General features: G+C 45.6%; 1 protein-coding gene across 4 annotated transcripts in view; it reads right to left on the reverse strand.

The window, feature by feature from the left end:
• Nucleotides 1-12,500, reverse strand: part of LOC143301438 (paired box protein Pax-6-like) — a 145,354-nt gene that overhangs the window by 75,940 nt on the left and 56,914 nt on the right. For all 4 annotated transcript variants that reach the window (XM_076615730.1, XM_076615731.1, XM_076615732.1 and 1 more), the window contains exon 3: nt 6,161-6,247. In XM_076615730.1, coding sequence (XP_076471845.1) covers nt 6,161-6,247 — 87 coding nt within the window. The remainder of the gene's footprint in view (nt 1-6,160; nt 6,248-12,500) is intronic.

A 12,500-nucleotide genomic window follows, 5' to 3' on the forward strand; every position in this document is an offset into this window, starting at 1 on the left:
GAGAGAGAGAGAGAGAGAGAGAGAGAGAGAGAGATACTGGATGATTTTCAACAGTTCATCCCTTTCCATTGTGAACTAAAATAACAATTATTACTTGTGAGTGAGTGAGTTTGAGACTTTCATAACTTGTTGGTTGTATTTTTTTGATTGTGTACTATTTATGTTTGTGTGCTATGATGTGCTTGTGTGGCTTGTGTGCGCGCGTGTGTGTGTGTGTGTGTGTGTGTGTGTGTGTGTGTGTGTGTGTGATGAATCTTAAATAATGTTTGGTATCTTGTGTTCAATTTTTCTTTCTTGATATTTAAGTGTGTGTTCTATTTGTAAATGCCTGGGCATATTTTCGAGATTAGGCGTAAATGCGCATATTAACAACAACAACAAACAACAATATTTAAATTTGTTTTTTAAATAATAAACATCAATTTTTATCTCTGTCTTTCTATTTTACTTGACCCATTTCCCTATTTAACGATAATCTTCTCTCTCTCTCAATTATATGTAGCATTTATTGATTTCGAGAAAGCGTTTGATTCCGTCAATAGAACGTTGCTGTGGCCTATTTTGCTTAAAAATGGTATCCATGGAAAAATTTATAAATGTGTTGTGAGTATGTATGAGTGCGTTAAGGCAAGAGTGAGATCTGGCGCTGCTCTGACAAAATATATTAACTGCACTTCTGGTGTAAAGCAAGGTGATGTATGTTTGTAGTCCCGTTTTGTTCTGTGTATTTATTAATGAGCTGGCACTTGAAGTTATACGTTGTGGAAGGCATGGTGCAAAGTTTACAGATAATTTTCTTGAAATCTTTATTCTTTTGCTAGCTGATGATATTGTTTTAATATCGGAAACGGTAACTGGATTACAGACTCAACTAAATAGTTTACAAAGAGCTGCATTTTCTTTACAATTAAAGGTTAATATGGCAAAAAGCAATATAATTGTATTTAGAAAGGGAGGGTACTTTGCATCAAGAGAAAGATGGACTTACAATGGAGATGTAATGCCTGTTGTCAATATATGTAAATACTTAGGTTTATATTTCTCAACACGTTTAAGTTTTGCCTTTGCTTGTAAAGATCTCGTTAGCAGAGCTAAAAATGCATTACTGTGTATAATGAAGAAATTATCATTGTGAAACAACGATTCTGCAACTTTATTTTAAAAGTTATTTGATTCACAAATTCAACCTATGGTACTATATGGAGCTGAAATATGGGGTCTCGATTCTGCTGCTGTATACTGTGAAAAAATACATCTATATGCTTTAAAGAAATTGCTCGGATTGTCATTGCAAACACCTAATGATTTAGCGTATGGAGAAACAGCCAGATATCCCATCGTTTTGACTTCCACTGTTAGATGTATTCAATATTGGCTGAAAATAACTCAGATGGAAGAGCACAGATCACCCCATAAAGCCTATAGAATGCTATTAGATTTAGATAATAGGGGCAAGAGAAAGTGGGTGTCTAATGTGAGAATGAAACTTTGTGAGTATGGTTTTGGTTTCGTATGGTTGAACCAAGGTGTCGGAGATATCTGCGATTTTATTCATGTATTTCGTAGAACATTAATTGATTGTAGATGGCAAAATTGGAACTCTCATATTCAGAATAGCGACAGATTTGATTTGTATCGAATGTTTTGTCATATACCTTATAATATGCCAGTTTATTTGTCAATGAGACTTGATAGACATATGAAATATACTTTGGCAAGGTTTAGATTAGGTGTTACTGAAATACGTACGCATTATTATCGATATCGAAAATCATGTGCCCAAAATTTGTTTTGTCCAATGTGTCAACAATCTAAAGAAGATGAAGTTCACTTTGTGCTGTGTTGCCCAGTATTAACTCTTTCCATACGAACGGCGAAAGAGACGACGTTAACAGCGCTTCACCCCAGTTACCACCATCAAAATATTACAAGCGGAAGGCTCTTATACTGAAGACCTGAATGTGGACAAAGAATACCACAATTCTGACGACGGAAGCTAAAGGTTGGGTCATTCAGACACCCACTGGACATCCGAGGGGTCTGTGTAGAGGAGAAGAGAGGACTGGCCGTACTGAGTGAGTTAAGAGATCTTAGAGAACAATTGATTCCAGTTAAATACTGTCAATACCCTTGCTTGTTTAGACTTATCATGTTAATGTCACCAACAAATGAAAAGACTGTCAAGGAGTTCGCTCTATATCTGTATAAAGCACTCAAAAGGAGAAGTGTATATGGTACATCATGAAGACTTTTGAATGTATGACTTCAGCATTTTACTGTATACCCCTCTTCAAAGGGGCTGTGGCCTATATGAATAAACCATCTCTCTCTCTCTCTCTCTCTCTCTCTCTCTCTCTCTCTCTCTCTCGCTGTCCCTCTCCTCCTCTGGTTTAAACAGCATTTTGTTTGGAATATGTCACAAAATACCACGACATTTTTTTTTTTTAATCAAAGGCAACATAGCTCTGTGTAGTCTCTTTTATAAAATCAATACGATTGTTTGCGCTGTTTCAGAGTAGAACAGCAGTTTGTGATGGAGAGTGCAGTTAAATACGCCCCCTCAACATCAGCGGTCGGGGACTGCCAAATACACATTCTTTTTTTTCCTGACAGCAGAAGCTTTTGTATTTTCAACTTAACCGAACTGAATCGATACGATAAAACGCCCCTCTTAAGTTTGATATCAATTTAGATATAACAATTATACAACAACAGCACCGAGAAAAACAATGATAAAAATAGAAATATAATATAATAATAACAACAACAATAATGATAATGATGATTATAATAATAATGATGACAATAATATGATAAAATAGAAATATAATAATAACAACAACAATAATAATGATGATGATAATAATAATGATGACGACAATAATGACATGAAATGATGACAATAATGATATGATAAAAATAGAAATATAATAATGCTAACAACAACAACAATAATGATAAAGATGATGATAATTATAATAATAATGATGACAATAATGATAATAATGATAATAGCAATAATAGCCATCGCTGTTGCCAGTGAATCATTGCTTTTGGTATTTTATTTGTATATTCTTGTCGCATCTTTGCTCTCTTTGTCTTTTCTACACACACACACACACACACACACACACACACACACACACACACACACATATATATATATATATATATATGAGAGCAACAATTAACTTGCGCACAAAATTTAGATCGGTGTACGCCACGGTAGAGCTACCAACTACATCTAAACTGACTACCATAAAACGTTTTTGTTTTAAGTTGGCAAAGGTATTTTTCCAAAGAACTATCCACAAACCGTGTTTTTGGTGGGAAAATATTTATATCGGCACGCGCAATATACTGTCATTTCACGAACGTGTACCCACCGTACCGCCAGCCACCATTCTAACATAACCCAGACCACAGGTCGATATGAAGGCGACAGTCTTTTCCCGATGAACTGTTCTTGACAAGCGCAATCACAGCCGCTTCAAAAGGACTCCCGCTCACCACAGACCTCAAAGGACCCAGCGGAGACGGGGCAATAAGTGAGCGGCCCTCTGTGAGCACCTTCTGACCCACAGCACAGTCTTAAAGCTGGGTGGTGCTGCCAGTCTCCCCCTACACACAACAGAGAGGGGCGGGGGTGGGGGGATTGTGGGGGGCGGGGGGGGGGGGACTGCTGCGGGGAGGAGGCTGACGTCGTCCTGTACTGATGGATGACTCCCCCCCCCCCCCCCACCACCACCCGCACTCTTCACTCCCCCCCCCCCCAACCCCCCACCCCGCTGACCCCATTCCCCCCTCCCGGTACCAACAGTTCTCCGTCACTGATGGGTCAACAAGGAGGCAGTTGGTTTTTATAACACTTCAACTCCCCCCACCCCCACCCTCTACCCCCCTCCCCGCCCTTCCCATCCCCCCCTCCCGCCCCCCGACCCTACCCCCCTCTCTCTGTCTGCCTTGCCTCGTCCACCAGGCCTGAAGTACGCTGGGAAACACGTCAAACAAAACACTTCTTCATTGGACAGCTCTTCAAGACTCTCATCAACCGCTTTACAACAAAACAACAGATGTCACTATGTCGTTGTGGTTTGTAAAACAACGTGTTGTCAGTGTGTTGATTACTGTTCAACTACAACACGTCGAGCGAAAAAAGGTGGCACAGTGGTTAAGACGCTTTTCGGACAATCCAGTGTCCGTGAGGGTGTGGGTTCGAATCCCACTCTCCCATGTCTGACTGGAAAATCAAACTGAGCGTCTAGTCTTTCGGACGATACACTTGGTAAACTGAGTTCCGTGTGCAGCACGCACTTGGCGCAATGAAAAGCTAATCTATGACAACATTAGTGTTGTCCTCTGGTCAATTTCTGCAGACGGAACCCACTCCGTTGGGAGTGAACCAAAACAATTTCAATGTTTTACCTACAGTTTTGTAACAACAACAACAACAACAAATGTGTTGACCAGTTCAGTACACTTATTCTGAATCATAACTCATCACCACAAGTCTGACGATAGTGTTGACTGTTTTATTCAGTGTTTACGGGGAAGGGCGGGATAGGTGTGTAAGTGAAGAGGACTACCCATTATCTCCCCTTTCTGAGCACGGAACCATGATGTCATTTGGACTGCCGGCATGGCTTGACCACTTCCTGTCCACCAGTGTGTGTGTGTGTGTGTGTGTGTGTGTGTGTGCGTGCGTGTGTGTGTGTGCGTGTGTGTGTGTGTGTGTGTGTGTGTGTGTGTGTGTGTGTGAATGCAAATGTGGAAAGAGAAGGACAGAGATGGAGAGGGAAACAGTGTAGCCTATTTCATATCGGCGTTAGTCCACATCAAAGTAACGGAAAATTGCTAACCTTCTCGCGTCATATTAAGCACCCGACAACATTCATTTCTTTGAACTTGGAAGATTATTCCACAGCCATTGTGTCGGCTTAAACATATTTTGAGCAGAAAAATTGCATCACGGCGCACACTATCCAAAAAAGAAAGCGCATTTGCTCGGAGAATCACGAATAAATGCATAAACATTCACAGAAATGCGCGACAGTGTTATAGAATTAATCAAAACAGCTTTCTTGCAATAGATTCACGTCGCGAGCAGAGGAGGAAAAGACTCAGAGAGATAGAGAGAAAGAAAAGAGAAGGAAAGGAGGAAGAAGAATAAATGACAGTATTTATTTTTAATCCCGTTCCCCAAATAAACCTCCCAATCTTTGCAGTCCGGGCAGCGCCTCTCATCGATTGGCGGAGGCCTATGATTCAGGGAGAGCTGCTTTACGCTTCATCAACTTTTCCCATTTGGACAGGCAGCTCCGCTCCCGCCATCTTGCCAGTGTGCGCGTGCACGGGGTTTGCGTGCGCTGCACACAGCCTGGTGTGCACGTGAGACAAGTTAAAAGCGATGTCAAGAAAGCCTGCGTATGACACTTTTTCCATGCCTTGGAATCTCTTGGGTATTTGCACCCATCGTGGGAATGAGAAAGAGGCAAACTTCAAACTTATGTCCGCATGCGTGCGCACTCGCGCGCGTATATGTGTGTGTGTGTGTGTGTGTGTGTGCACGCATGTAAACGCAAAATGAAGATTCATGTAGCTCTGTTCTCCCAGTGTTCAGTATTCCTGTTTTATCTGATTGCTGTCCATTCCGGAAAGCCGACGGACATCACACAGTGCTTATGACATAGTATGATATCGTTTCATTAAGTTTACGTTTAATTGGTAAGTCAGTCTCACCGGGTATAGATTTGCGATGTCGTGTGATGAGTATGGATGTCTCTGGGGTGTTCAGTGCATCATTTAAATTATAGCGGAAGCTTGAAGTTCTAAACTAAAGTAGCCCCGCAGTTTCGTTTTTGTTTTGTTCTGTTTCATAATTCTTTTGAACTTAGAAGCGTATCATATTTTAAAATACAGTTGTTAAACCATATTATAGTTTGATAAATGAAAACTTTACGCCCTCTTGAACGGTAAACCAAACAGCACGAAAGAGCAGACGTCTGTTCAGCAACAGTCGAGGGAAACAGTTTGACCATCCACGCCAACCATCCATCCAACCAACCAACCAACCAACTATCCAACCAACCAACCAACCAACTATCCAACCAACCAACCAACCATCCAGCCACGACAAGCCAGCCCCAGCCAGTCAGCTCACCACGTTTCCGTGCGGGTTTCTTGGCGATGTTACCGTCAGGACTGCCACTGCCTGTGGCTGTCTGTTCCGCGGGGCTGGCCTCCTCGTCTGCACACACACATGCACCCCGTTATGCTTACATGTGTCCCGTGCAGCGCGCGTGCGCATGCGTGCACACACACACACACACGCGCGCGCGCGCGCACCCTATTATACATACATGCCCCATACTGCGCGCGCGCACACACACACACACCATTATGCATACACATGTCTCATACTGCGAGAGAGAGAGAGAGCGCGCGCGCGCACACACACACACACGCACGCACCCCATTATGCATACACATGTCCCATACAGCGCGCGCGCGCACACACACACACACACACACAGACACACACATCAAATACACACACGTCCCATACATTACACGCATTCCTACATTAAACAGGAATACTTTTTCCACATTACACATCCTTACCCTCCCCCCCTGTCCCCCTTCCCCCACCCCCCCACGCCCTCTTAAACGGTTGAATGTGAGTGAATGAATAAAACACTCACAATAATAAGATGTAGACAATGTAGCGCAAAACGATCAAAATGTCTCGTGTTATCTCACGTTACCAAAGTAAGCACGGGATAGTTCAGCACAGCACAGTGCAGCACAAAACAGTACAACACAACATGACAGCACACCACTGTGCGGTGTTTAACAGCACAGCAGTTCAGCAAATAACAGCATTTGAAGAGAAATATAGGCCAGACCATGAGAAGACTAGAAAAACAACACAGGGCGTTTACCTGTTGAGCTGGCTCACACTGTGTTCAACACTTTCCAGTAACGGTCTATACCGTGCACACCCCATTCCACTAAAATATCCTGATCACACGTTACTCCGTGTTGCTCCAAAACACGTCCTGGTGAAGGCGGTTGCCAAGTCCATGTAAAGACAAACAGCGCACTGTCCCTGACCTGCCCCCCATGGGATGGACGGTCACTCACGGACGCTGACTACTCCAGACCCTGCACAGCGGGTCCCATGGAAGCAGCGGACACCGTGCAAACAAACCCTCACAAGCCAGCCCACTCTGTGTCCAGGACGTCCCACAAGTGAAGAGCCGAGCACATGTTTCCTCACCCCCCTCAGAACGACAGAAGACGGTGCGGTCGCGAGAGGCAGATAGCAGGGAGAAGCAGTCTCATCATATTGCTTAACAGTGTTGTGATCTGGGGTGGGGGTTGAGGCACACGCCTGGCTAAAAAACGCTACTTCACGCTTGGCTAGAACTCCCCCCTCTCCCCCCCCCCCCATCCCCCCGCGCCTTCCTCCCCCCCCGCACCCCCAACCCCCCACCCTTCACGCTTCCCTGTCCTCACTCCTTCACGTCCACTGACACCGTGAGATGGACCGACAACGACGTTTGTGCTTTCCGCCACTGTCACCGCCACTGTCACCCCCCATTGTCACCCTCAAATGGACACTTTCCTTTCTGCTCTGAACCAGTTTAAATGGTTAGAAGAAAAGGAAAAGGTGACACGAAAAATTGTCACTTAAAAAGAAGCAGCAACAAACTAAAGAACACGTTGTTGTTTTGTTTTTAATTACATTTTGGTTGGGGTTAAGAAAAGGGAGAGTGGAGAGTGCTGACAGGGAGAGTGGACAGAGTGCTGACAGGGAGAGTGGAGAGAGTGCTGACAGGGAGAGTGGAGAGTGCTGACAGGGAGAGTGGAGAGAGTGCTGATAGGGAGTGTGGAGAGAGTGCTGATAGGGAGAGTGGGGAGAGTGCTGACAGGGAGAGTGGAGAGTGCTGACAGGGAGAGTGGAGAGAGTGCTGACAGGGAGTGTGGAGAGAGTGGAGAGGCTGCTGATAGGGAGAGTGGAGAGGGTGCTGACAGGGAGTGTGGAGAGAGTGGAGAGGGTGCTGACAGGGAGAGTGGAGAGAGTGCTGACAGGGAGTGTGGAGAGAGTGCTGACAGGGAGAGTGGAGAGGGTGCTGATAGGGAGAGTGGAGAGGGTGCTGACAGGGAGTGTGGAGAGAGTGGAGAGGGTGCTGATAGGGAGAGTGGAGAGGGTGCTGACAGGGAGTGTGGAGAGAGTGGAGAGGGTGCTGACAGGGAGAGTGGAGAGAGTGCTGACAGGGAGAGTGGACAGAGTGCTGACAGGGAGTGTGGAGAGAGTGCTGACAGGGAGAGTGGAGAGGGTGCTGATAGGGAGAGTGGAGAGAGTGCTGACAGGGAGAGTGGAGAGAGTGCTGACAGGGAGAGTGGAGAGGGTGCTGATAGGGAGAGTGGAGAGAGTGCTGACAGGGAGAGTGGAGAGAGTGCTGACAGGGAGAGTGGAGAGTGCTGACAGGGAGTGTGGAGAGAGTGCTGACAGGGAGAGTGGAGAGAGTGCTGACAGGGAGTGTGGAGAGAGTGGAGAGGGTGCTGATAGGGAGAGTGGAGAGGGTGCTGATAGGGAGAGTGGAGAGGGTGCTGACAGGGAGAGTGGAGAGAGTGCTGATAGGGAGAGTGGAGAGAGTGCTGACAGGGAGAGTGGACAGAGTGCTGACAGGGAGAGTGGAGAGGGTGCTGACAGGGAGAGTGGAGAGGGTGCTGATAGGGAGAGTGGAGAGAGTGCTGACAGGGAGAGTGGAGAGGGTGCTGACAGGGAGAGTGGAAAGAGTGCTGACAGGGAGTGTGGAGAGAGTGCTGATAGGGAGAGTGGAGAGAGTGCTGACAGGGAGAGTGGACAGAGTGCTGACAGGGAGAGTGGAGAGGGTGCTGACAGGGAGAGTGGAGAGAGAGTGGAGAGAGTGCTGACAGGGAGAGTGGACAGAGTGCTGACAGGGAGAGTGGAGAGAGTGCTGACAATGAGGACAGGGAGAGCGGGACACTGCCTCTTGCAGCAGCAGACTGCAGGCGGTGGTGGTGGATTGGGTGGGGGGCTGGGGGGGGGGGGGGCACAGGAAATGGATGACGATGGCGGCGATGAAAATGGATGACGATGCCCGGACCCACACGGACGGAGCTGAACCCAGTGATGGAGAGAGACAAGCGTCTTCCACCCCCTCCCTCCCTCCCCCGCCCTCCCCTGTCGTCTGCCGGCTATGTCTGTGTTGGGGGAAGGCGATGTACCCCCATCCACAACTTTGATCTCCACCCTCTGTCTGTCCTTCAGTCTGTCTGTCTGACTGTCTGTCCACGCCAAGTCATCCCGTTCCCTTTCATTTTCAGTGAAATAAATAAATGAATATATAGATAAATAAATTTTAAAAAATTATACGTCAGTACTGGGAACAACACGCCCCTCTTTCTCCCTTAGTAAATAATTAAGTGAATGAGTGAGCAAGTTTGTAATCGCGTGCGCGTGTGTGTATATGTGTGCGCGCGTGCATGAAAGTGTGCGTGTGAATTGTAAGTATTCCCCTTATTTGTTCACCAAACACACACACCACCTCTTTAACATCATTCTCCATTCCATTAAGATTAAAATTACCTTCGTCCACCTGTCCACTGTGCTGTCAGTCACGTGTTACTTCTCTCCCCTCGTGTCCAGACAAGGGAAATAACTGTCAGCGCCACGACTCTGTCGACAGGGAGGGGGGGCGGGGGGGGCAGACAGAATCAGCTACCACGTGGACAGGACAGCCACGTTCACAACTTGTATTTCGTGATGTCGATCATAAGCGTGCTTTCCCAGAACTACTCTTCGAACGGCCGCTTTTTTAGGTGCCTTTGTTTTCAGTATAGTTTGGTTTTTTGTTTCTGTTGTTTTTTTCTGTGGAGCAAGTCATTGCTAACTGCTTCTCAGTACATCTAATCCCCCGTGTCAGGTCAGAAGAAAATATCAATTTCAAACTGTTCAATCTTTGCCCATAAACGCAATGATGCAAACATGAAAAAAAGGGTAAGGACATTTACATTCACATTCACAGCACGTAGGATTCTTTTCAACCAGACGAGTCACAGTCGATCAATTAACAGAAAAAAGTGGACATTCGCGGTCATGTTTATATATATATATTTGTCGATAAAACAAACTATGATGGCTGAATCTATAAAACTGACAAATGAATAACGTCTGTAAAAAATATATAGAAAAGAAAAAGCAAAGCGGACTGTGGAATATTGATAAGATACGTCAACGTTTCTGACCATATTCTTCAGGGACTTTGACGGGCTGAAATGACAGTGGAGGTGAAGGCCAAATCCTCAGAGAAGTTATCAGCATTATCCAGCAGGAAAAAAACAAGAAACGGGCAGAGATGTCCATAAGCCGAATAGTATATAATTATATATATATATATATATATATATATATAAAGATAGATACACACAATATATATAACGTAATAATAATATTAATAATAATAATAATAATAATAATAATGATAATATAATATATTAGCATTTATATAGCGCCCAATCTTGTGCAGAGATAAATCAAAGCGCTTTCACATGTTAGTCACACGCATGCATAACTCCAGACTGAAAAAATTGAAAAACAATACTATATATATATATATAGAGAGAGAGAGAGAGAGAGAGAGAGAGAGAGAGAGAGTGTGTGTGTGTGTGTGTGTGACGTGAAGCAACAATTGTGATGACAGCCTGGCCTTTTTTCGTGTTCAACTGACCTTCACCACCACCCACATCACTCCTCTCCATCTTCTCACCCCCACCCCCAACACAAGGGAAAACAAAGGGAGGGTAACGGTCTCACATTGTCTGTCTGTCACGGATGAAAGTGACGCATGCCCACAATCCCTCAGCGATCAAGCTATACCTGGCCTATTAACGACTGCTAAATCCAAGCAGCGCTGAGACAACTTAGAAACGGTCAGCCACTTAATATAAAGCCGATGGCTACAGAACAGCGGTCACCACAGGGAGAAAGAGAGAGGGTACGTTAAGTCAGAACGGTGACGATGCAGATTCACGGACCTCTAAAGGATTTCGGAGAGGACGTACTCAGAGTGAACCATGAGACTGTAACATTCAAAACCAGGAGATAATCAGTTCCGATCTGTAACCCTTCAACTATTTTTTTCTATGAAGGGGAGTGGCCACGTGATTCGTGTAAAAGATGAGTTCTTTTTTCTTCATCCTAAATCTGTATTTTCATCTTTTTAGCACTTAATCCAATAAGGATAATAGACACCAAGGAAAAAATGACTAACCACGCGTGCACGCATGAGAGAGAGAGAGAGAGAGAGAGAGAGAGGCAGGCAAGGGACGATGACACATACCAGCCATTTCCGCACGTTGCATGTCAAGGTGTTTTAGTGGGGGACAGTGTGACAGACAAGTGCTCTCCCCTTGCTGCTCCATCGTTTACACCATGGCGCCCAGCTGGACACAGCGACACCCCCCCCCCCCCCACTCCCCGTCCCCCTCCCTCCCTCCTCCCATCCCTGTCTGTCCCACACACCCTCCCCTCCCCACACCTCTCTCCCTGCTACCCTGGCCCCGCTCCATCCAGGACCTTTTGCAGGTTAGAAGAAGAAAGAGAAACACCCGTTGGTGCTGGGGAGGACCCAGAGAAGCACTGTCTCCAACCGACCTTGGAACAATCCTGCACCACCCTTGGAGGCCTGCGCTGTGTTCACGATGGGTGCAGGCACGCACAGGATACTCCATGTAGAATTCAAGGGACATAACTGCTCCCGAACAGAGGCAAAAGAGGCCACAGGATGCAACTCGCGACAGCCTCAAAAAAAGTATCCCCATGGATGTACCAGCCAGTATTTCATTTAGTTCTTTCTTGTTTCATTCTATGTTGTTTTCGTTCTCATTTACAGCAAAAGCGAGGAACTATCGTTCTGTCAACTGACCCCCACCCCCACCACCTCCTCCCTCCCTCCCTCTCTTCCTTTTTTCTTCTGCGTATGAGTTGTGCAGCTCCCTTGTCCAGCGGCTGGGTGCCATTGGACCTGTAAGTGTAGCGTTGTTTGACCCCGTCAGTCAGGGAGCTTTACCGGAGACTGTGTTTTGACATCAATCACATTATTAAGGAAGTTCATTATTTTCATGTCATGTATGTGTGTGTTGTTAATTTGCGATCAAAAAATAAAGAGAGAAAGAAAGAAAGAAAAATGCAGCACCATCAATGTCAAGACAGAGAGAGAGAAAGGTAGGGACAAGGAGAGTGGGGAAGGGGAAGTCAGGAGAGCCACTGCACACATCTTCATACATAATCATATATTATAAATATTGCAATATGAAGTCCTGTTCTGCATCTTCTCCACTGTGTCCCATTCACTGACTGAAGACCTACACAGAACTGGCTCTACTTTTCCCCTTGTTGACCTTTTGTCACGTGATCGATGCACCGTCAGCCTGCACTGCTGACCCCTGTTCCCTGAACACGTGACGTG

Source organism: Babylonia areolata, chromosome 27, assembly GCF_041734735.1.
Source record: "Babylonia areolata isolate BAREFJ2019XMU chromosome 27, ASM4173473v1, whole genome shotgun sequence".
NCBI lineage: Eukaryota > Metazoa > Mollusca > Gastropoda > Neogastropoda > Buccinidae > Babylonia > Babylonia areolata.